The 27,347-nt window shown below is 27.1% G+C and overlaps 2 protein-coding genes across 4 annotated transcripts in view; both read left to right on the top strand.

The window, feature by feature from the left end:
• LOC147804095 (uncharacterized) overlaps positions 1-5,885 on the top strand; it is a 41,306-nt gene extending 35,421 nt beyond the window's left edge. For all 3 annotated transcript variants that reach the window (XM_087151922.1, XM_087151925.1, XM_087151924.1), the window contains exon 2: positions 4,710-5,885. In XM_087151922.1, the coding sequence (XP_087008048.1) occupies positions 4,732-5,655 (924 nt within the window). In that variant the 5' untranslated portion in view covers positions 4,710-4,731 and the 3' untranslated portion in view covers positions 5,656-5,885. The remainder of the gene's footprint in view (positions 1-4,709) is intronic.
• Positions 5,886-16,361: 10,476 nt separating this feature from the next.
• LOC122268866 (uncharacterized) lies at positions 16,362-25,662 on the top strand. The gene is made up of 2 exons (XM_043039597.3): positions 16,362-16,649; positions 24,618-25,662. Exon 2 carries the CDS (start codon positions 24,640-24,642, stop codon positions 25,477-25,479), a length of 840 nt encoding a protein of 279 aa, XP_042895531.2. The 5' UTR covers positions 16,362-16,649; positions 24,618-24,639; the 3' UTR covers positions 25,480-25,662.
• Positions 25,663-27,347: the final 1,685 nt, after the last annotated feature.

The following is a 27,347-nucleotide window of genomic DNA, read 5'->3' as shown; positions in this document are numbered from 1 at the left end:
TGATTTTATTCAAGTATTATTAAATTTAGATACTAATAGGGTAATTTGTTAAATAGAATTTAATTAAATGCATGTTTTGTTCTGTTTTTACAAAAATGGCTTTTATTTCGCTTTGTCCACTCTCAGGTTATCTCTCTTATCTTAGTTTCTCCCGCCAAGTTATATTTGAGTGTTAGGGATATAATTATTTTAGTAAATTTTTGTTAAGTTTAATTTAAATAAATTGCTGTTTAATTTATTTAGGTATTAATATTGAATTTAAGTAATTCCATACTTGAAGCGAAATATTTTTAAATAGAATGATTTTTTTTTTAAAAAAAAAGAGAAGAGAATTTAACTAAGGTAGTTCTCACTACAATTTGTCATCTCTCGGTTAACCACCATGATATACGTATGTGTTATGTATGTTAATATTTGAATTTTCAGCATTTTTCTTTACAATTTAAAGGACGTATTTTTGCGGAGTTAAATTAAATGAAAACGCTGTTAAATTTATATATGTAATTCAATATTTAAATTTAACTTTAAATATTTAAAAGTTTTCCCAGTTATTTGCTACTTTTTATTAAAGCTTTGTCAAAATTTATAGCTTGGTTGTTTTCTGAAGAAAACTCCTTTGTTTTTCAATATAGAAGTAGCTTTTATATTATTTTGTTCACCCTCAGTTAACCATCAATTTATATTTAATTGTTAAGAATATTAATATTATAGTTTGACTTTCTTTTTTTTTTTAATTTGAGAGTCATATTTTTGCGAAGATGAATCGAATATAAGTGCAGTTAAATTCATATAGGTATAATTCAATATGTAAACTGAAATATTTTTAAAGAAACTTGTGCTGGTTTTTGTTGACAGGAATTTAATTAAATTGTACGGTGTATTGTATTTTTGTAAATTTAGCTTTTATTCCCTTTTGTTAGTTATCCACCAAATTATATTTCATTGTTAAGTATTTTAATATTATAGTTTGCGCCTTTTTTTTTTAATTTGAGAGGCATGTTTTTGTGAAGTTAAATTAAAATAAAAGTGCAGTTAAATTTATATAAGTATAATTCAATATTTAATTTTAAATATTTTTTATGTACTGATTTTTGTTTGCTGGAATTTAATTAAATTGTAATTTGTGATAATGCAACAAAATTGTTTATTCTAAGAGGCCATTATAGCTTATTAATTTTCGTTATTCTTTACTTGTGATTTTTTTTCATTTAAATGAGTACGTTTTTTCTGATAATTTTTATAACAACAAATTTCATGTTGTTATTAAATAACAGTCAGTCAGTTTAATTGTCAATTTTTATCCATGCATTTAAGTTGTTACGTTGCAACGAAAAAGACAATATTTCTTTACTAAAAAGATATTAAATAAGCTATAATGGCCTCTTAGAATCATTAAGATCAAATTGATGAGAAATAATGGCCTTTAGTTTTATTTTATTAGAATTATAGTAATGATTTAAGTTCTACAGAAATTCATAAATGGAATGTAAATAAGTCCCCGATAAGAGCTAATGAGAATTTATTTAACGTAACTGCATAGTATTACCAAATATCATTTTTTCTTGAGATCGAAACAACGTTTTATGTCCAGTTTGAATTAAAAAATAATAAAGACCTGAAGAATATGCGAAGAATCAAAATATAAGACACGAATTAAAGATCAAAAAAATTTTGAATATCACCCGTATCATTTTATAAATTATGAAGCCAGTGATTTTATACTAAATATAACTGTAAAGATTACTGTTTATCAGATTTTTGTGCCTTAAAGTTTTACTGTGAAAATGGATTTTACGATAAAAAGCACTGATCCCTGAGATCCCTGAGCACTGATTTATCTGGTTAGAATTGAATTGCTTCCCGTAAGTTTTAAATAATTTCATAAAGACTATTTAAGAAAATTAAACAACGATTACTGTGGAATTATAAATGATATAAATTTTAACAAAATAGTTATTAATGTTTCACAATATTGTTATTAATGTGTATTATTTATGTATGTAATAATCATTAATGCATTTGAAGTAAAAATTTTATTGCTTTTACATACTACGGAAGAAAAAAAAAGGGAGTCTTTTTTTTTTAAAAAAAATTGTCGAAAAACAATTAGTAGGTATAAATTGGACTGTTCAATAAAATAGTTGTATCCTGGGGCAATTAGAGAACACATGGAAATCGTTTTAAATTTGTGGCATGTCGAATACATTAAATTTTGCTTTCTCTTTGAATTTTCTTTAACTGCCATCTTCATCTTTCTGTGAGCGAAGAGGGTTTTAAAAAGAGGAAGAAAATTCAAATATATTATAAGACCAGCAAGATGTTGTTTCGAATTTATTTTTTATGAGGCAATAGATTGCAATTTTGGAATTATAAAGAATATAGTACATATGAATAATAAAGAAATACAATTTTTGATACTGCCTACTTTAGCGTCTAAAATACCTGCCTATACAAATTATATTTCATTTTCTATGTAGATTTTTACGCTATATCAAATGAGACCAAAACAAAAGAGATGAAGCTAATGGTTCAGAAGTTATTTAAAATTTTTACCTACCAAAACCTGCAATTTTGCATTGAGCACTTTTTTTTAAAAAAAAAATTAGCATCCAAAACAAAATATGTTCCTAAAACTTATTAGCTCCAATTTTAGATTTTTAATTTACGTAAAATATTATTTGAATGTTGTTTAAACACATTCATGTTGTATTTATAATTTATCTTATTTTAATTTTATTTGGTAGACAGGCGATCAAATACAACGAAAAAAAAGCAGAAGGATTTTTTTTAAAAACTACTTGAATATATATATATATATATTTTACCATATATTGTTAGTTTTCCTGCAAAACAGTAAATTTGAGTTATGTATAGTTTACTATTAAATTTTATTTGTCAGAAAAGGACATTGTGAGGGAATAAATTGAGTTTTTAAAAAAAAATTCAGTTTTTTTTCAATACTCTTGCGGAGTGGAGAAAAAAAATTCTCTCGAAAAATGCTAAAAATTTCTTATATAATTTTCACTCTAAATACTACATTGTGTTCATAATAATTTCACGATTCTTGGGTCAAACTTTTTTAATTTTAATGCAAATAATGATAACTCAGTTCTTTCCTTACTTTTAGAATTATTCTAACTAACAGAACTAGTCTCCCCTCTCAAATGCCTCGCATCCCTTAAAACCAAAATATTAAAGGGTATTTTTCGTTAAATATTTAGTGGCGTCAGCATTTATAATTTGACTCTTTAAAATGTCGATGCAAATATAAAATTTGCATAAACAAAAATTGCGCTAAAAAGTTTTAAAAAAAGGAAGCATTGGAAAGTTCTATTCAGCAAGTTTAGCGTGAAATTTAAATTTTTTTACTAAAAATATCAAAAATATCATTGGTTGGATTCAGAAAATAATAATTAGTTGACCTCTAATTTGAATTTTTTCAAGGACTTCCAAACTTAAATCATTGGACTAATAAATGAAGATTTTTTTAAAAAAGAGGAAGAAACTACTGAGATCTTTCTTTTTTTTAATTTTTACAAAATTCTTGAATACGGAATTAATGATGAACGGTAATGTTATTTTGATAAATAATTGTCACTCCTGGCCTATCCTTTATTGAATGTGAAATCGATAGCCAAATAAAATGTGTTGCATTCAGTATACCCATTCTAGTCTTTCTCTCATTTTCGTAATAGATTTTTGATATTTAATTATTTATTTATATTATTATTTATATTATTTATTTATATTGTTTATACATTGTTTTGAGTTAAAAATGAAAAAAAGTATAGAAATAAAGGCAGATAGCTTCCTTGACACACAAAATACAGAGTTTAACTAATTGATAGTGCTATTACTTTTCAATGAATTAAACATTCATTCCAAATTTCCAACGAATAACTAACTCAAAGAGTATGCGTTGTTTTACCTATTAGAAACCCTGAGTGTTTTAATCGAGAGGTTAAAAACATTAATAACTCACTTTAAATATTACATAAATAAAACTTTTTATGTAATATCATTCTTATCGAACTCAAAAATTACGTCAAGAATTTGGAACGTACTGAAAAATGACCCTAAAAATGGATCTGAATGACTCATCACCGTTGAGGAAAATTTAAATGTAATTATTAGAAAAGGGTAAATTTTGTGTTAACCATTTTAAATGTAACTACATTTTGGTTTCCAATTTTCTTTTTACTGTTAGATAAATGTTTCGTGTTCACTTTTTTTTTCATAGCTATATTATAAATTTTGATTGTTTAGAAGAAAAAGACCATTTAATATTGAAGGAGAAAGGCTTTAAAAATATTTTGATTTTAGGAATTAGGAAATCGCGACGGGACTATTTTTGCTATTTAGAACAGATATAATATTCGTGAAAAAAACTCACGTTCCAAATAAATATATTTTTCTTAAAAACTTTCCTAAAACCACGACATAGTCACAGTTTTAAGAAATTCTATTTTTTTCAATGTTTACAACTGTTTGTTGATTAAAATATGCGAAGGTATTATTTAAAACATATTCTCAATTTTCCAAATAATTCTGAAAACATTTTATCCGGAATATATTCTAGATTTCAAAGTTTTTTTTAAAAAAGTTTTCTTAGGGAGTTCCTTGTTTCGTCAACGACAATTGTATTTATATTTTAAGTTTTTTTTAATCAAAAAAAGCTAAATCCATTACATTTTTATTATTTTTTTCAGCCTTAACACAGAACTTCACATCATGATGAGTTGCAGACGTCCAAGTCGCTTTGAAATTCGGGATTCGAACCGTCGACCAAGGAATGAGACTCCCGAAATGGTGGAGACTACAAATACGAAACGAATCAAACAGAAGCGGAGAACCCGTGCACGACGTCCAATTGACAATTCAATCATTGAAGAAGAAATATCGCGAAACTCTGTCGCTAACTATGAGATAGGTATGAACTGTGCTATATGCTTAAATATCGAACTTGACTGGCCACATCTCTTGCCGTGTGGGCATTTTTTTCATAACGCGTGTGTATCCAAATGGCTAAAATACAGTGATACTTGCCCTGTATGTTTTCGAAAATTTGAAAACCATAGCAATCAAGTACCTAACTCATATTCTGATGATGATGATATACATAGCACTCCTACGCCTAACATAATGGTTACAAGTACACATATGCCTTCCACCCAAGTTGATGATACTTCAGAATCGGATTATTATGGGCCAGCAGATAAAATTCATAGTGAACTCAAAGGACGAGTTAAAAAGCCAATTCATCGTAGAAGAAGAGTTCGCTCCCAGCGATCAATTGACCTGCAGGTTCTTGAAAAAGAAATATTGGATAGTGTTGTTCTGAATTACGAATTCAACATTGATTGTTCCATATGCTTGAATACCTTGAAAGAGTTGGATGAGAAGCAATTGCCTTGTGGTCACTGTTTCCACGATAAGTGTATTCACAATTGGTTCTACTACAACGTATCTTGTCCAGTGTGTGAGTTTACTCCAGTATCTGACATGCAGTCTTCTGATAAAGCCGAATCCAGTGATCCTGATGTCTTAGTTGATGGCGAATTCATATTAATTGACTGCACTAATTCTATTGCCATTTTTGAGGGAGATGTAATTTACGACAATACAGAGTTTGAGTGCTTCAGTGGAAGTGGTTAAATATTAATTTCACTCATGATGATCACCTGCACTGGATGAGATCTCCTTTGATTTTAGTGCGATCAATTGTACTTTTTAAAAAAAAATTGGTATAATTTTTTTATAAATTTTACATTTAATTTCTTACTTGTCAATCACATTGTAAATTTTTTGTTTTGTTGAGCATCAACTTTTATAGGATTGTAAATGGAGTCATATCTTTGTTAAAATAAAAAAAATTTTGCATGAAATTTTACCATTTTTTTGTCAATTTATGTACAGTGAATTATTAATAACAACATTGTGGTATTTTAAAGAAAAAATTTCATTTTTTGTTGCATGACATTTAAGATATAATGGTAAGTAAAGATTTTTTTTTTTTTTTTTGCTTGATAAATTTGAAAAAATTTTAAATTGACGGAAGCACGAATATACTTTTCTGCTCAGGATTTTATTAAAGGACTGAACGTTCGGCTGACCACCTGACCGGAACATATGCTCCTGCACCCCAGAGCCCAAGGTCAAGAAAACTGAGATGGGCACAGTCGGCCTTGGCCCTCTTAATGGGCTGTCGCGCCACTGAGTTAGAATTATTATTAACAACATTGTGGTATTTTAAAGCCAAGAAGAGAAAGTATGGGTGCTACGAAGTACACACCTATCCCCAAAGTACACACCTTCTAGTAATGATTTCAGTTGCTGAGAGGGAGGAAGAACTTTAAGAAAGTATAGGTGCTACACAATGATATTGGCATTGGAACATTTTAGTGCACCTTGCAAAGTTTAGGAACTTGACAATAAAGAAGTCGCATGCTCATATACATTGAAGGTATTTTAATAAAACTATGCGATATATATATTTCCTATGTTTTTTCCAAAATTAACTTTTTATGGAAATCGTATGGAGTGTATTTTAGAAATTAGGCATTTTTTTGCTCAGAAAGTATTTATACAAAAAAAGTCACTAAAATGGATTGGAGAAGGATAAACTAAGTAAAAAGTTAAGAATGTTTTTTTTTTCGGGCGGCAACATGCACACATATTTTTTCAAGAATTAAACTTTTATTAATCTGAATTTTTGAAACGTATGTTGACTACAAATGAAATAGTAACTAAAAATTTAAATAAGTACTAAAAAATTACTTAATCAAAAAGTATATATTATTTTAAATATTTTTTAGGAGAAATTTTTTTCCGAAAATAATTCTCTTAATTTCTTTAATTTAAAGTACCTTGTATGTAATTAAAAAAAACTAAAACTTATGAAATATATGAATGATAATCAAACTGAAATGTAAGTTAAAAAATTAAATGATAGTTTAAAAAAAGAGAATAAAAAATTAAATAATTTGAAAAAAAAAATTTTTAATTCAATTTTTTAAGACTTCCTTGTAGCTTGATCAGCATAACAAAAGAAAGGGGAAAATAGAATGATATTTATATATATATTTAATTAATTGAACAATTTTCAAGGAAATGACCTTAAATACGCAAATTGTTTGGTGCGGACACTGTGAAAAAATTCCAGATCAAATTTCTGCAAAAACATTGGAAACTGCATAACGTAAAAATAGATCACTGGAAAAATAAGAAATTTAATTTATGTAATGAATTTTTTCTTTAACGAAATAAAACTGCGGAAAAATATTTAACAAAGCAGGAAAGTTTCAGGCACACCTGCTGGGGGTACAGTTTTTTCAAGAAAATGTATTCACAGTTTACATTTAAAAAACTCATGATAAAGAATACTATTATAATCTGGCCCCAAGATCATGATATTAAGATTATATCTATAGAATGCATTAATGAATGGAACATCAGAACTAATTTTGATCTAATACATTACATACCATGACGACGTACTGTGATTGAAATCGAGATTATTTTTGTATAAGTATCTTTTCCGCGTAAGTAGCAATTGCGCGTGGAAAACAACTTCAAAGAAAGATTGGGGCAAACCTAAAGTGACCACACGTCCTGATTTTGGCGGGACAGTCCCGCTTTTTAGTGAACTGTTCCGCGTCCCGCCGATTTTTAAAAATGTTCCGCTTTTTAGAAAATATCTGCATTTCTTATTTTAAATGTACTGTAAAAATATATTTCCGATTATTTATTAAGTATTATGGTGAATATAAAGAAATAAAAAATACATTAAAAAAGCACGTAAAATGCATGCAGAGTAAACAAAATTAGTCAATGTACCGAGTTAGATTTACTCGGTGGTGTTCGATCATTGTTGTTACGTCTCGGCTTAATTCAGGTAAGTGTAGACAGTGCAGTTTGTTGTTTTCAATTTGAAGTTCGGTTTGACTCATTATTTGATTGACGAAGATAGTGGTAGAGCAATAGTCGCCACAACATAACGGTCAATAAGGCAAAATTTAATACTCTTTTTTAGCCTTTGTAGTAAATTTTTTATTCATTTCAAGTATTTACCCACAGAATAAAAGATGAGTAAAAAAAGAGAATGCAAATTTAATGAAGAGCTAAGCAGAGAATTTCAATTTATTTAAAAAACCAAAATAGACTATATGGTACGGTGTGATAAATGCAATGCTAAATTTTTGGTCTCACATGGTTGAAAAAACGATATTACTGAACATCTAGCGACAAAGAGGCACACAAGATTTTTGAATAATGCCGCTTCATCGTCTGAAATGGAACAGTTTTTTCTCACTGCTAGCTTTGGCAACACGGAAAAACAGCTAGCATTAGCGGAAGGGCTATTTGCTTTCCACACCATAAACCTTGATCTCGAAATCAAAGTTTCAGATCAATGAATATGACGTCGCAAATGATCAAAACATTATACGACAAAAAATATGCATGTGCAAGGATAAAAACCGAAGCAATTATTTGTAATATTTTTTCACCATATTTGTTTTCACAATTGCAGAAAGAATTAGAAAAATGCGCATTTATATCCATGAATTCTGATGCTTCCAACCACAAAGATTTAAAATTATTTCCCACAATTGTTAGATTTTTTGATCCAGAAACTGGAATTAAATATAGAATATTAGATTTTGTTTCATTGCTGAGTGAAACTTCACAAATAATTTTTGATTCAGTAAGTACTATTTTAAAAAAGAATAATTTGAACATATGAAATGTTACAGATGAAAAAATTAATGTTGGAAACAGACAAAAAATGAACCGAGTTATTCCTTCATTTTAAACAGAATAATATTCCTTATCAAAATATTTTGAAAATTGTAGAATTCGCGCTCTCCCTTCCAGGAACAAATGTAGCAACAGAACGTGTTTTTTCTAGTATCAATAAAATATGGACAACTGAAAAAACGCAGTTGAACATTAAAACTTTAAAAATATAATTTGACCAATTCATGTGAAATATTTCATGACATTTTAATAAATGATCCAAATCTTTTGCTAAGTATTCACTCAGATCAAAAATATGACCGTGAAAGAAAATCATAATTTTTTTTAAATAAAAAAAATTTAATTTGATTAAAAATCATGATGTTTAATTTATTATTTTTTACAAATATTTTTATAGCTACCAATAATTAATAATAAATACATTTTTGTACAAGTATATGAATGTATACAATAAAATATATATAACTAAATTGTAATTCTCATTTCATCCCATTTGTCCCGCTTTGTCTCAATGAAAATGTGGCCACTTTAGGCAAACCTGATTTTGCAAATCTCTTTGATCGGACAGTTTTTTTTAAATACCTTTATGCACATTACGAATAAATAAATAAAAGATATTATTCAATAATGATAATAGTAATAATAGTTAATTAAATGATATTATTCAATAATAATAAATAAGGAAATTGCTAATTGGCATTTTCAATAGTTCAAAGAAATACCCCTAAATATGCCAATTGTTTCGTGCAGACACTGTAAAAAATTCCAGATTAAATTAATCTAAGAATTACGGGTACTCGGGGTGCTAGGACTTTTCACTATAAAATTTTACGGAACAAATAATTCTGATTTACCGAAATTTTTACAGCAATATTTACAATAAATCTATTTAAATATATGTATTTAAATATATATTATTGTACAATTTACGGTGTAAAATTTTACCACAGAAATGAATTTTACGGTAAAATAGATATTACGGATGAAACACCTAAGGTGCCTTTACATTTTCACATACATATTATCGTGATATTTTGAATTTTTTACAGAGTATGACATTTGAAAATCAGGCACACAAACGTATTTTTTCTGAACAAATGTGCAGTTCTTTCGATGGATTCGAAAATCTTAAAATATTGGTGGGAGGGGATAGCAGCAATCTGGTAAATATAGTCCCTATAGTTCTGTCAGGAGTGTAGTCGAATGGTTGAGCCTCTTAATATTAATTTCTTATTTCGCATGTTCCACCATCTCAAAGAAGTCGTATTTTTAAAATTTCATTTCTTGAAAACTATTCTTCTAATTTCATTTTCAAATTTCGGATTCAGTCTCTCAAAATTACGTATGTTGAATAAGTGTAAATATTTATATACCTTATTATTCAAAATTTGTTTGTCCATAAATTTAAGCATCAAAACAAATGAATAAATAAATACACAATTTTTTTTCATGGAATTGTCATTGCATATACAAGTTTTGGACATGAAAAATAATTTCTTAATTTGGTTCATTAGTTCCGTCTCTATGAGGAAATGCGCGAAAGTGAATTTATTATAATAAAGTCTAAATTTCGACCTCCTGATTAACCTATTGCGACCATAATTTCTGGATTATGAGTACCTCACATAATTAGAAGAACAAGTTTTTGAAAAGAAGTCTAAAGGAAGACATAGTGCATTTATCTGTGCCCTACAGTAAGATACTTTACAGTTTTAAGTTGTTTTAAACAAAAAAAAACATTTTTTTTTACTTTACTTTTTTGTGATGATGAATTAGTGCAGTGTAGTAGAAATTCTATAACTAGTGTACAAATCTGAGTAACATTCGCGATGCACAAAATTTTTTAAAGAAATTATTCCATTTCATGCTAAATATCAATTTCTTGTATTTAATGCAAACGGAAAATAAAGGAAATTGGGGAACACTTCTTTTCTTACATTCAGACGAGTAATTGTTTTGAGAATAGATGAACTAATTCGCTCCTTTGAAGAAACTCTCGCCGCGCCAAGCCTCCGATTTTCGCCTGTGACGTCAGGGTGGCGGAAAGCTTGAGCGTTCACTTCAGGAGCGAACCGTTCGGTCTAACTAGCCATAACTAATGTTGGAGCCTTCCTTTTTGTGACCTATTCCAAGACATTCTTTGTTTCTTATAATGATTTTTCTCAGTTTTGAGAAGTGAATTACAAAAATTTAAAATTATTGATGAAATGCCAGTTTGTGCGATTGCAACTTACAAAAATTCTGATAGAAACACGAAAGGAAAATATATAATTTTCCACGTGTTCCCTAAAGTAAATGAACAACTGTGTAAAGAATGGCTTCAATATTGCAAGCGAAATGTTAAATATAACGAATTAAATATATATAAAAGTTAATATTAAATATAACGAATATGCAGTAAGCATTTCTTAAAACAAGATTATGAAGATGATTTGAGAAATCGGTTGCTTAGATTGCCGATTAGAATTATTTTAAAATTGCTCTAACTCTACCAAAAGCTCTCTTATCTATGGGAGGTCCGTCAGCAGTATGGATGGAAGTCCCATGCACACTTTCAAAGAGTGCATGGGACAGAAAATCAAAAAGTGTCATCAAAGAATTTATAAGTGAATTAGAGGGACGATATAATGCATTGAAGGAAGCAGCAATGCGCTTAATTTACATTTCAGAACTTTTATAAGAATTCATCCCCATCTAAACTGAAACCGCCCAGCTACTTCAAAAAATAAAAAAGAAGGCAAACGAAAAAATTAAAAATTTTCTAGTTTCATAACGTAGTTTGTAAATATTCTAAATATTTTTTTTTAATAATATTCTTTTAAATTTAAATATCTATAAACAATTGTAAAATTTCTAATAATTTACGATCCTAAATTATTATTCTGTTAAAATAATTAGCGTTCAAGCTTGTTGTTTCCTAATGATTAAGTAAAAACAAATTGCCATTAGCAGCATATTTCAAAATCAAGATTCTAAATTTACCCTAACTTTACAAATTAATGTTATCGAACAAGATGTAGCTATAAAAGTGTTAATGTATGCAATTAATGTTAAATTTTTTTTAAAAATAAAAGTTAAAACTGAAAATTTTAAAAAGAAGTATTTTTACTGTCATTTACGAAAACTAGTAATATATTTTTATTAGTCTAAAATGGTATTTAATTTAATACTTTGGGCAAGAGATTTATTTAAAACTATGTTTTTTGACAGGAAATAATGTGTTAATTGCACAAAGTTTGAAGGCTAATATCAGGAGAAAGTCTAAATTATTTTAACTGAGAGAATGATGCATAGTTTTCATATCTTTGCTTGCGATCTCCGAGATCTGTGTTTAGCATGACTTCAAGAGGAGGGAAATCATAGCTTCAGCTCTAAGAGCAGAATGAACTAGCCCTTCTGTTCTCTTTAGCCCCGAATTGTTTCTATCGAATTTGAATGTACTGATTTCAAATCTGAAATTTGTTTTGCTCCGTGTGCTATGAATTGTTTTTAAAACGATATTTTTAGTTAATTCTTGACTGAACCTACCATTAATTTTCAACGACCATTTAACTGAATAAGCTTTACTGCTTGCACAAAAGCATAAGTACTTGACAAGATAAGAATTTCCGTGAAACGCCCCCCACCACTCCCTCTAAATTTGTTTCACAGGTGTTGGCGTGGGTGGAACTATTTCCACCCGGGATGCGGAAAATGTCAGTGATTACTAATGATACATTTCTTAAGACCCAACAAGAGGTATGGATTCAGCGTTCATTTAAATAAATTATTGTCAAGTTTGATGGTTGATCCCCGCTTTCCTGTTATTCATTTACAATAGTCACACATCACTTGATTTCAAAATGAGCTCTATTCCTCTGTTAGGCACGCATTTTCTTTCACTTTCTCTTAAAGAAGATTTCACAATGTTTATTGTTATAACAATAAACATTGTGAAAGAGTCAAAGATAAAGGAGAGAACATGAATGCATATATTTATTCAGTTTCTATTCATTATTTGTTTTCATTCAACTTCAAGAAAAATTGGCGAGTTCCTAAGACTGATTCCATGCAAATAGCTGTCATAATTCAGTTCTTGTTTTTTGGGTGGTCTTTTGCTCAAACTGCAACTATTTTTCCCTTACGAGAAATTTCTCTTTATGTCCTAAAAAAATTGTGCTCGTTTAATTAAAACAACAATTAAGAATTTATTTAGAGATTAATTTGAAATAAAAATAACTTTCGTAAATTAGATAAAATGAGAGAAAGTTTTAGATATCTCAAAAAATCAATAAATATTATTATACATTGTGTTATAAAAAGTATTTATGATTTCAATTATATTTTATAAAAAAACGGGTGATCAATGCTTCTTTTTCTATCTTTTCTTACATTTATTCGATCGAGTTTTATAGCTGATCTAATTAAATCATTAAAATCTTTTTGAATTTAGATTTTTTTTAAATATTTTTGTTGAAATGTTCTAGCGAATTGAGGGTAGGAATTTAGTTTTAAAATATTTAATTAATTTAGCATTTATCTTTTTCAGAAATTATTCTTAAATTAGTTTTGCAATTCTCTTGTCACTAAGTTATTTTTAAATTAAATTCTCAGTTTTCGTGCGGCGGAATTATTCTTGAATTAAGTTCGTAATTGTCTTGTTGCGAAATTATTCTTGAGTTGAGTTTTCAATTGTCTTGTTACGAAATTATTCATGAATTAAGATTGATTACTAAAAAATTATGAAAACCGCGTCTTTAAAACCATTTTCTTCAAATTTGGAGCCGTTGTATAGTTAATATATGTTTGTATTAATTCATTCTCACAATATAACTTTAAACTCGAATATTCTGAATTATCAGTAAGTAAAATAAAAACGATGATGATTTTTAAAATGTAGAAAAATACCTACAAATCCAATCATATAATTTTTAAATAATATGTAGGATTTCCAGAAAAAGAGAGAAGTGAAACAGTTTTTTTTCAAATCCTTAATCCCGAGTTTTATCATAAACATCACTTTTATTTTTGATAGCGTAATATTATTTCATAAAGTTTAGATTAACTTACTAACGTGTTTAAATCTTGACTTCGAAAACTGCACAACTTTCTCAAAAACTGAAGCACTCAAATCTTAATTGGTGCTCTGTGTTGAATGACAATACGAATTTCAATTGTTTAATGACGCCTACCAGCAGAAATTATCTTAAAATATAATTTAACATCAAAGGAATTTTCGAAACTTTACGTCTACAAAGAGTGCCCTAATCTTAATTAGTGATTTGTAAATAATGATTTGTAAATAATGATGATGTAAGTTGCATCTGTATCTTTATTCGACATAAATAAACTTCTTTTAAAAGAAATGATCATTTTCTCCGTATTAAGAGTGACATTTTTAATTTTTTTTTATTATTGAATTATGTATTCTAATTATAATATTTTTTCAAAAAAAATTTAAATCAATGTTTTTCGGTTATAGATTTTAAATGAAGCGTTTTTTTTTTTTTTTTTTTTTTTTGCTCCGAATGCACACTTTTTACTATTACTCTATGATAACTTCTTTCTTTCAAAATTTGCAAACATGAGTTTCTCTAAAAAGTAATAAAAGTTTAAGTTAATTCTTAAAATCAAGAAACAAAATTTATATAAATTATTATTTAAAAAGAGAGAGAGAGAGGGAGTTTTTTATTATCTCAAACTGCGTAGTTTTTGGTCTACTAAAACAAGACACACTTTATGTAAAATAGAAGTTTCATTTAAGGACCTCGGTATAAACTTTTTATCTCGAATTCTGTTTCTCCTCCGTAACCAATATAGATTCTTTTTCCTAATGCCCACCTGTGTTAACATCCATCAATTTTTTAGTTTGTAGGATTTTTTTCTGATGTAGAGCTACAAAATGCTTTCAAAGTTCCTGTTTCAGTAAGTTCACGAAGTTCCACAAACATTATCCCATTTCACTATTTCCTGAAAATAAAGCTAACACTTTTCAATAATTGCGTTGTCATTTTTTTCGAACGAAATTTTTCTTATATTGCCAATTATTTACTTCTTAAGTCATTGAAAATCTTCAAATTAAAAGTGAATGAAAGTCTTTAGAAACGATAAATAGACTAGCTGTTTTAAAGAATTTCGGATTATTGGATAGAAGTCTAGACTGACTTGATCAAGCTCTTACTTTTACTTAGTCTTCGTATTTATTGATTTTTTTGTTTAATAGGTTAATATTTACCTTTAATAATAGGTTAATATTATAGTTAATATTTATTACTTTTATATTCACGAATTAACAAACAGTATCACTAGTTCAAGGGTCTAAACTTAAATAAGCTAATTAACCACTGGAAATGATATTTTAAATTATTCAGGATAGGGAGGATGTTTATTTAGATTAGATAAATTGTGTCTGTACTCGACAAAGCGAAATATTATTTGCACTGATTAATTAGTTAACTTAAATGGAGGCTCTCAAACCAAATAGATTCTGTAATGGTGTGGGAAAATCCGAATGTAAAATTAAGGTGATTAATAAGATTCTTTCACTAAGAATGTTTTTAAGAATAAATTCTTCTATTTTTATTCCCGGCGACCTCAGGTTTTGTTCTAAATTGCATAACTAATCTTTTCTAATAATTAAACTACATTAAACATATCAATTGAATAAAATGTGTTGGTTAAATTAAAATATATAAAGAAATTGAAGCTAAAATTTTTTCTAAAGAAAAGTATTTGTAACTAAAAGCTGAAGTTTTTTGAAATGTTCTAAATTGCATAATTATTCGTCTCTAATAATTAAACTGCATTAAAGATGTTAAGTAATAATCTTTATTTTCTGAAAAGTCTGAAGCCTCAATCTTTATTTTTTGAAACTGAAATATTAAATTATTTTTATTTTATTAAAGAGCACTTGTTCGTAAGAGGGAAAAATTTAGTATGCTTCAAAAATTTATAATTTATTTTTCCTGATAAACTCAATAATAATTAACTGACTTGGCAGTATCTTCTTATCTTTTATGCTATCTATATAGCTTTGTATGGTAGATTAACGTTAATATTTCAATTAAAATAGTATCGCTAACATCTTGATTATCACCGTTTTTTATACATTTTATTTTAAAAGAAAATTTTTAAAATCAAAAATTCCTTTTCCTGAACAGAAAATTAAATGTAATAGTCAAATAAAAACTAAATAATACACTAAATTTCTTTAAAAAAATAAGTTCTGTTATGAGATGATATTCAAAACTAAGAGCTTGTTGCTCTAAGTTTTTATCAAAATGCTTAGTAACTAAGTTTAAAAATATTGAAATGCTAAATTATTTATCTCTGTATAAGAAACATTTTAACTACAAGAAATTAATTCCTTATGTAGTTGGTCCAAGTAGTTTCAATATTATGCTTGTAAAAACAAAAAAATAATTAAAATTGACATTAGGTAATTGATACAGTGTAATGTTACGCATTAAAGCCCGTGATAACTAACTAATGAGATAAGCTTTAACATGATTTCATCTCTAGTTTAGTAGAACTCTTTTGTCATTGCACATTGATAACTTATTCATATGTTGCAAACATAAGGTTTATTATTTAGAAGGGGCTAAGATTGTATATAGGGGGGGAGGGTGCAGCTTACTACTATACTCTTGGAGACAGGTGTGAACCTGATTGGTTAAACATTCTTATAGATAAGAGCTATTGTATGACTAATTGATATTCTTGAATATTTGCTATACACCTCAAAAAAAGTATTGACCATTTAGTCTTAGAACTTCGTCTAAGAATCATTTCGTGGTGAAGAAATATTTGTTGTAGAAAATTGTGAGCCGTGCAGTGAACTGTCGAAGAATACGAATTATATGTTACAGGACGCTGTAGGGATACTTGACGTCTAATACCTCTGTATTGAAAAGGTAAGCACATTTAAACGATATTTTTCTATTTATTTGTGAATCTTGAACTATTAAATATTCTTTTTTCATCTGGTTAACATGAGAATTTCAGAACTATCAGTAAGTTTTTCCCCTGTATAAGCCATTTTAATGCAATTAAAACTATTTAAAGAACAATTTGCAGTAAATTTTTGCTTTTAATAAACTAACTTCCATTTTGAATTTATTTTGGTAGCAGAGTATTTAGCTAAAGCTAAGTTTTGACAAATTTATTTACCTCTTTTTGCTAAATAAATTCGAATTAATGTGGTTAATTCTTAAATTCATTTTCATAGAAAAAGATTTTATTCATAAAATAGATAATACATATCAAGCTTACATTTTACCTATTATTTACAATTTCATAAAATGTAATTTTTAGTATTTTCAGTTATTTGCCACTTTTATTTAAAATGTTAGTAGATTTTGAAACTCGTTTCATTTAATTTTTTAAATTTAATTCTTTTAAAATATCATTGATTTTTTCTCTAATTTTAACACAATTTGTTTTCATCACTGTTGCGGAATGTTAGTAAATTCTGATATTTTTTTCAGATTCGGTATTTTTTCATTTTCGATTTTTTTATTTTCTAATTTTTATTTACTTCTTACATTTTAAAACAATGCTAGTTAAGGAGTGTTTTAAGGAATCATTGCTTGTAGGTATTTCATTTCTTACGAACTAATTCGAAATTAAAAACTAATATATAGTCTGTAAATTTGATAATTTAGTCATTTCCAGATTTGACTTTCTTTTAATGAACTTTTTTTTTTGAAAAATGTGTAAGGATTTTTAAATTTATTCTGTCGACCTGAAAGTCCAATGTTAGTAGCGTTGTTTTCTAAGTGTTTTACGTAAATTTAAAGTTTTAAAAAAAGTCAACATTTATAGTTTTTTGCTTTAAATCATCATCAAATAAACACTGATTTTTGCTAAATTAATCATGTTATTTTCTTCATTAGAAATTTAAGAGGTCAAATTTATTTTCATGAATACAAATTTTTATTATATTGTTTCAAGTAAGGTTTCCACCATATAAACTATGAGGCTATTTTATTAATTTGAAATAAACATGTTTTGAGAATAGCATGTTACACATAATTTGAGAATAGCATGTTACAAGCGTAAGTCAAAACTGGTAAAGATTAGTAAAAAATTACCGCATAGTTCGCCTTTTAGTGATGTGATATGATCGAATAAACTTTTGAAAGCTATGTAGTGTTTATCAGGCGTTCCTTTTTCATGTTTGGCGACTGTAATTACTTTATTTTTAGGTATATTTACATATATGATTTAACTAAAATGCATATACTTAATGTAGTATCTGTTATATTTAAGATTTTGTTTTAATTATGTACAGACAATATGTAGCATATTATTTAATATTCTCATGAGTTAAATAAACCTTAGCTTTATTTAGCTTATAAAAATAAAAGAAAGGAGAGGAAGGCGATCAGATTATGCTTACCAATTAAGCATTTATAAAGTCTAGAGCATAAGTTTCGATTCCTTAGGTGAGCACACATCTTTATGGTTAAAGTCGAATTTATCGTCTATTTGTACTTAAATTTATTTTTAAACCAAAGAGGGGATTTGTGTATCTAGATTATAATTTACCAGTGATTTACAATTTCGTAAAAAGTTATTTGCCACTTTTATTTATAATGTTAGGAGTTCTAGGTTAGAATTGGAGGTTATGCATTGTTAAAAACTACTACTCTCTTTAGAGTATGCAAAAAAGAAATAAATTAAAATGGTATTCAGATATTACTACTATTTTATTTAATTCTCTCCGTTTGTATTATATTGTCATTTTTGTTAGGTTTAAATGTATTGATCATTCTTAATCAGTTTAAAATTACTTTTAATATCTTCGGCAATTTAAAACTCCTTAAATTTATAAAGTGGGTCATCCGACTTTTAAAGAGATTCTTAGTTTCAGCATTAAAATTTTATTGATTTGACATTAACATAATTTTTTTTTTCATCACTGTTACAGAATGTTAGTAAATTCCGATATTTTGTTCTGATTCGATATATTTTGTTTGAAGTGAATTTTTTTATTTTCTGATTTTTCTTACATTTTGAAACAATGCTAGTTAAGGACAGACTTCTTACATTTTGAAACAATGCTAGTTAAGGACAGACTTCTTACATTTTGAAACAACGCTAGTTAAAGCTAGTTAAGGACAATGCCAGTTAAGAGCAGACTTCTTAAATTCCTCTTTTAGAAATTGTTTCGAAATTAAAAACTATTATATAATTTATAAATTTGATAATTTAGTCGTATCCAGATAAATCGATAAAAAAAATTAAAATTACAGTGAAATTAGCTACTATAATTTAAACTTAACGTTACAGTGTACATTTATTGTTATTTCTCGTCTGTGTGCTTCATTATTAATGATAGGGCTTATTTCTTCATAATTAAAAAAAAACGAATTTTAAGGCAATGTGATACTTTTATAAAAATATTAGTTGATATTAAACTTTTTTTCCCTTAAAATATGGAAGGATTTTTAAATTTATTTTCTCGCGCAGAAATTCCAATGTTAGTGCCGTTGTTTTCTACATGTTTTACGTAAATTTAAAGTTTAAAAAAAGTTTATGTTTAAATATTGTTTTAAATCATCAACAAATGCCACTACTTTTTGCTAAATTAATCATGTTATTTTCTTCTCTAGAGAAATTTAAAAAATTAAATTTTTTTAATGTAAGCACAACTTTTTATTACATTGCTTTGAATAAGTTTCCACCATTTAAATTACGAAACCATTTTATTAATCTGAAATAAACATGTAGAAAGCTGTATTAAGAGTTTTTTATTGTGGAAATCAAACTGGCAAAATTAAAGAGGTATTATTAATAACGTTCCAATAAAAAAGTTTGACTGGATAAAATTAATAAATAAATATTTTTAGCGCTGTAAAATAGTTAATTTCATTAATAATAAAAAAATATGTCAAATAAATTTATAATTATTATGTACATTGTTAAAGAACATTAAAAAAATGTCTGGTTTTTACCTAAATTACATAAAGTATTCAAAGGAATAGGCTTCATTGGAAGAGCCTTGAAATATGTTATTTTATAATTTAATCAACCAATATGTAAAATCGCAGTAGAATGAGAATTTTTAAGGGCAATGGAGCTTACTATAGTGATAATCAGACATTTTTTTTATAAAACTACTCCATTTAAATTTAAAATACATCATTGTGGAAATTGCGGTAATTACTGAGTGAATAAGTATGTTTAAAACTACAAGGATATGGTAATATTTGTTCGTGTTTTTGAATCTATACAAACACAAGATATAAACAAGAGATACTGAAAATTTCTGCCGAGGAGCTTTAGTAATAATTTTACTATTGGTCTATCTTAAAATTAAATATTTGGTCTGTTCCATAATATATTACATATACATCTAGGTGTAATTTGATTATTCATTTTCACCAAGATTTATTTCAGAACCAAACAGTCTGTGCAAGAGTTATACAGCAATGGGGCTCTCTAAAGTTAATGTTAATATTCCAGCCAATCACTTTTTAGTACATCTAAGTTAGAATTAAAGGTTATGCGTTGTTTAAAATTATTACTTTCCATAGAGTATGCAAAGAGAAGAAAAAAATTTAAATGGTATATTGCCATTTTTGTGGTATGTTGTCATTTTTGCTAGGTTTAAATATATTAATAATTCTTAATTAGCTCGAAGTTACGTTTAATGTCTTTGAGAATTTAAAACTCTTTAAATTTATAAAATGGGTCATTATACATTTAAAGAGAAACTTTAGTTTCATATTTAGGACATTTTAAAATCTCAGAACTATATAATTTAAAGTAGTGATAAGCCAAGTGTTAACTTTTTTAAAAATAAATTTAGGTATAAATTGAAAGTTACATGTTGTTAATCACTATTTTGATTCCTTTAAAGTGAGCAAACGTAGAAATTAATTTATTCTAAACAAAATTTTAAATCATTTAGAGTTTAAACACCTCTCTAGATTTTCATTTGTTTCAATTTGTGTTTTTTCCGTTTTTTTTTATCCCAGATAGATGAGATATTTTAATATCAGTTACGACCTTTATTATAATGCCCTACAAGCTTTATAAATAATTAGCAAATAAACCAAGTAAGCTTCGTGCTGTGTTAAATTTACCTATACCAGTTTATGCACTGTGAGGTTTGAATTAAGCTTGCATAAACAACCTTTTTATTTCAAGATTGAATCTGCCTTTAAAAATAAGACTAGGAAAAATTTCTGAAATTGAAAATGAATCATCATACACAAATTAAGAGTAGCAAGCGTTCACAAATCAAGTCTAAGTTCTTTTTCTAAAGGTTTACTTTAGAATTTATGACTATCGCTGAAACAGAGTTTATTTGCGCAGGTTCTGATATACTTTCTTTAATACTTTTTAAAAGAGACGGTTGACCTGTTAATTAATTTATGACAGAAAAAAAGTAGTTTTTGAGAGCATGAAAGAAATCTTGATTGAGAAAACGGTGAAAAGAGAGTTTATTGTAATTACAATAAACTCTGTTTTTACCGTTTTACTGTTTTCCACTCTAGAGCGGAAAAATTAGATTTTTTTTTAGGCTTTTTGTGTGCCTTTATTTCTAGGTTAGAGTTGAAGGATTTAAAAATATGATATGAAGGATTTAGATTTTGAAAATATGATAGTAAGTAATATTGAACACTAAAGTAGTGGGAAGTCATTTTTGGATTAGTTAGGACACTGCTCATATTATAGACCAAATATATGTTAATCGGGTGAGTTAAGTAAACAAGGCACAAGATTTGAAAAGAGCAAATTAATTTTATTTAACAATCATCATCAAAGAATAAGCATCAAAGTGAGACACAAACTGAAGTATTCTACAATAAAAATTAGAGAAAATCTTGTAAAATAGTATCATAATAATGTTTTGCCTCATGAAACAGGGACAGCCTGAGTACTTACAATTAGTTTGTTAAGTAGCCCGAGGGAAAAATATGTTTCTCAAGGTGAGTAAAGGGAAAATTATAAAATGTTAATACATACTTCAGATCTAAATGTAGAACACTTGAGATTGAAATATAAAAAAGATGAAGTGATTTATTAAGTATTATAAAGCGTTTAGTGTCAAATATTAAATAAGAAGATTTAGATAAAGGAATAACATAAGAAGGTAAAGTTTAGGATATTTATGTTACATCCCCACTCCCCAAAAAATTTTAATTACCATCTAAGAAATAATAAAATATTTATATGCAGTACTTTCTCTGTGATAGAGACACACTTGAAATGAAAAGAGTAAAATTTTTAATCTTAATAATCAATGTATAAAAGTAATATGAGTTGTAAAATATACACTTTTTTACACATGATGATAGTTTTTAACACAATTAAAATGTTGTCGGACAAACAAATTCCTTTGTAGCGATTGGATCTTCCTTTTTAGCAGTTTAATGACTTAACAGTTTTATCAGTTCAAAGTTATTCATTTGAAGATCACGCTAATGTTTTTAACTAAGAAATATTCTTCTTCATTATAACAAAATTTATGAAATATTTTTTGTCTCAAAATCATGTCAGTCAGTTTGTTTCTAATTTTAGACTGTTGTTTAGGAGATAATCTTAGTTCATCTTGTTTAAATATTATATATTATGAATAAATAAAATATTATATTATTAAGTATAAAGATATATTTCCATTAAAACTTGAATAAAATTTTTTGACAAATTATTTTAATGTTACTTAAACCAGAAATTTGTCATTACTTTTTTTAGATTTTTATTTAAGAAATAATATTAGGGAAGGTAATTTAGTACGTTTGTACGATTTTATATTTCAAAGTATAAAGACAAATTTTAATTGAACCCTTTTTTTAATTTCGTGAGTGCAATATATTAAGTGTTTGACCTCAGAAATGTTGTAAGACTTTTTTTCTTTTCATTTAAATTTTAAGGACTTGTTTAATTAATTATGTCAGTAATGATAATTAAAATGTATAATATTATATTATACAGTGAACTATAAAATATGTTTTATCGAAAATTTTACTTAAATTTTATGAAAACCTTTTTAGGATTTTTTGCCTCAGAATAATGTCGATTATTTTTTTTTCTTCGTTTCTTCAAATTTTGGAATGCAGTTTAGAAAAAGATGTTAGAAATGTTATTTAGAATATTTGATATTATATTATATAGTAAAGTATATAAATTTGTTTTAAATAGTTTTTTAATTAAAAGTTAGGAAAGTTTTGGATATTTTTATCTCAAAATCTTTTTTATTATCTTGTTTCAAATTTTAGACTCTGATGTAGAGAAAAATATTAGTTAAGTGTATTTAAAACGCTTGGCATTTTATATTGTAAAATATGAAAATGTTTTTAAAATAAAATTGATGAAATCGTTCTATAATGAGTTTTAACTCAGAAGTTTAAAAGCCTTTTTGCATTGAAATTTCAGGCTGTTGTTTAAGAAATAAAATTAGTTTATGTTATTTAAAGCATCTGATACGAAATTATATATAACTAATTTTGAAAAATTTTGTATGCAACTGATTTAGGAAAACTTTATAAATAAGATTGATTAAAACTTTTTTATAATGTTTTTATATCGCTGACGCCCGGTGGCTTTGTGGTAGCGCTTCGCACTGCCATGCCACAGGTCCGGGGTTTGATCCTCGGTCCGGACAAGGTTGACTCCGCCTTTCATCCCTTCAGTGGGTGGATAAATGAGTACCAAGCATGCTTGGGAACTAAACACTGGGGGTTCAGCGTTCGGCTGACCACCTAACCCGAACATCTGCTCCTGCACACCAGAGCCCAAGATCAAGAAAACTGAGATGGGCACAGTAGGCCTTGGACCTCTATGGGCTGTCGCGCCACTGAGTTTAGTTTCGTTTATATCACAGAATCTTGTTTTTTTGTTTCAAGACTGTGATTTAGGAAATGAAGTCTATTTGTTCAAAATTTTGACAAAATTCAGGCAAAATGAGAGTTAAAAAGTTTCCTGCAAACTCATGCAGAGCAGATTTTTACTTGTTTTTTCTCTTTTCGTCCCCTGTTTTACATTTTTCAATTTCTGCGTAACTTTTTTAAAAGAGTAACAGACATATTTTTTGTAATATATCTGGAAAATATCAAATTTTTTAAAAAATGCTTTTTCTTCTTGGACATATCTTGGATAGCTGATGAAATGCTTTAAAATTAGATTTTAATTTCATAAAATTCATTTGCAATGATTATAGTCACCAAGACTTAGAAAAATTTAGACAAACATGTAAAGCCTGATAATAGTTCCGTGGTAATTTCAAAAGCCGGCAAAGATAGATAAGATTTGCTTAAGACAATTGTTATTATCCGAAAACTTTGAATATCGAACGAATCTATATCTCCTTGGGTTTGTACAAAGCAATTTATATTTAATAAATGAATTACATTCCAATTACTCAAAAGATTGTTTCATCGGCAATTGACAGGAATAGAAGAGTACTTAAAATCTTTATTTAGTATAAATTTTTTTAATTAGAATGAATCTGCAATTATTTTATAAAATAGTTTAAAATATAAATACTAAATGTAAGCTAAGAGGCATTAAAAGAATTTTCTGCTTAACAAAAGTTATGCAATTAACATTTTGAATTTAAAGTATCAGATTTCCTGAAATTTGCAATTTTTCTAAAATAATTGAAATTAGTAAACAAATAAAAAAAATTAAATTAGTAAATAAATCATAGAGAAAAATTGTAAATATAGGAATTATTTATAAATAAATTAAGGACTTTAAATAATAACTGATTTAGTAAATCATTAGCCTGATTAGTAATATGTTAGTAATTAATCAACATTTCGACCTTATTTTCAATTATGAATTTGCTCATAGCTAAGTAGAAAATAATTTAATAAATAAAATTTTAAGCGCCCATTTTTAATTGTACCCTTTTTTTTTATTTTCAGACTTTGAATAATACCTTAGATCATGACAACTTGCAGTCGCTCAAGGTGTTTTGAAATTCGAAATTCGTATCGTAGAATTATTTTTGAAACTCCAGAGAAGATCAAGAACATCCAGGACATAAGCACGTTGAAGGCTGGGACAAATGCACCTACAAGAAGTGTCAGTGCTACAAATAAAAGACGCATCAAACGCAAACAGAGAGCTCTTGTATGCCGTCCACGTAAGGAAGAGGCATCGCATAAATCTGTTCGAAATAATGAGTTAGATGGTTTTGAGGACTGCGTTCTGTGTTTAAACACCGAATTTGACTGGCCACATCTCTTGCCATGTGGGCATATTTTTCATAACGTGTGTGTATCCAATTGGTTAAAACACAATGATACTTGTCCTGTATGTTTCCGAAATTGGGAAAACCAGGTTCATACCAATCAAGTACCTAACTCTTATTCTGATGATGACATGCATAGAAATCCTATACCTGAGAGTTTGGCTACGAGCGTACACACCGGAGTTAATGATGCTTCAGAATCGGATTCCCATAGGCCAGCAGACAAAGTTCATAGTGCACTCAAAGGACGAGTTAAAAGGCCAATTTACCGTAGAAGAAAAGTTATAGCCCGGCAATCGGTTGAACAACTGGCACTTAAGAAGGAAATATTGGATAGTGTCTTTCTGAAGAACTGTGTTCCAGTATGTGCTGTTTCTAAAGTGCTGTCACCTGATGAACCACAGTCCAGTGATCCTGATATCATAATTGATGGTGAATTCATATTAATTGATTGTACTGATTCTATTGCCATTTTTGAGGGAGATGCAATACAAGACAATGTAGACTTTGAGAATCTCAGTGAAAGTGTTTAAACATTATTTTAGCTAATAGTTCACCCATGATTTGAGCATTATCAACGGTATTTTTTTCTGAAAAATTGTATAGTTATTTTTTCATGTTTACATTTAATTTTTGACAAGACACTGTGATTAATTTTTATTGCGTGTTACTTTTATAGGATTGTAGATGAAATTCATATCATTGTTAAAAGAATGAAATTTTAAATAAAATTTTACTATTTTATATTTTATACTTATTCAATCAAGTAAAAAAATTAAAAACTAAAAGGATATTTATTTTTTCCTTTGATAAACTAATAGGAAATTATTATGTTATTTAAAGGGAGTTTGAAGATGCATTATCAAGCTTTAAATGTCATGAAATTTCAGAGGGAGTCTAAAATCATGTATGCACACATGTTGTGTTTCAAGAGATGTAAAAACAGAATAAGTTTCATATAAAAGAAGACTTAGAGAATTAGATTAAATAAGAACTTATAGGAACTATAAAATTTAGATTTGTTATACGAAACTAATTATTGATTTTAAGGTTGTTATTGCAGAAAACTCTTGCCTTTCGGAAAATGGATCTTTAAAACAAAATCTTAAATTTTTGAATAACTACAAGTAAGTGAAGTTTAAAAACCACAAGTTCAATCGATTGTTAGATGAACTTTCCAAATTTGCTCATACTCTTGACAGAAACTTTCAATTTTCATAGAAAGATATTTTAATGCCTAATATTTAAATTTTTCAAGTTACATAGAAGTAAATAATTGTATAAAAAAAATACATTTCATAACCCACCTGATATTGTTCGAATTTTTTTTGATGTTGGTATATATATATATATATATATATATATATATATATATATATATATATATATATATATATATATATATATATATATATATATATATATATATATATATATATATATATATATATATATATATATATATAAAAAAAAATTTCATGCAATCTCATTTCGTCAGAAATGAGAATGCTCTATCCTAGTGGTGGCAGTTTAATTCTACAATTATAAATAATCAGATCAATATTTCGCATGAGTCTAGCATGCGTTAATCAATTTATATAAAGATTTATGTAATTCTAAATGTAAATAATTAAGTGAAATGATTACTGAACTGCACTTTTAGGAAATTCGAATAGTGTGAATTTTTATACATTAGTCATCATTGCAGATTAATGAGCTAAGAAAAAATTTTATTACATAAATGGTGTTTTAACTTACTTTCATATATGGTAGCCTATATTGTGTAAATTTAAAAACAAGGAAATTAAGGGGAGTCGGTAGGGCATGTATTAATGATGCTAAAACTGACGTTTTTTTGATGTAACATTTCTAAGAAACTTCTTATGATATCGCTTTGGAATATTTTTGGCGATATTTGTAATTTTATCAGTTATATGTTGTGATAATGTTTTAGCGTTAACCGGAATACTTTTCGAATTATGAAAGAATTTTGATGAATCTTCTTAAAAAATTTAAAGTTTTCATTTCCGAATTAATTGATTGATTTAAAGATTGTCTTTAGATATATTTCTGTCCTTCAAAAAAAGAGCTGAAGTGAGATTTAACGATATTTTCAAACGCATGCTATTAATTAACTATAAGACATCGAGTAAATAATAGTCTTTAACAACACTTTCATCTTTTAAGAAAATAGATTTTAATGAACACAGCTTAATTTTCTTAAAATATATCTTTAAGTTTGCTTTTAAAAGGCTATAATAAAATAAATAAATAAAAATTTTAATAAGTGAAATTTTATTAAAGGAAAGAAAGTTCAATATTTCAACATATTTATTTAAAATTACCATAAACACATTTAACACTAGATAGTCCAAGGTAGTCATTTTGACTGCTTTTTAAT

Source organism: Parasteatoda tepidariorum, chromosome 9 (assembly GCF_982258835.1).
Source record: "Parasteatoda tepidariorum strain Cologne lab strain chromosome 9, Ptep-v5.0, whole genome shotgun sequence".
Taxonomy (NCBI): domain Eukaryota; kingdom Metazoa; phylum Arthropoda; class Arachnida; order Araneae; family Theridiidae; genus Parasteatoda; species Parasteatoda tepidariorum.
Note: the sequence above shows the minus strand (reverse complement) of the source record. Positions and strands in the feature narration are given on the sequence as shown.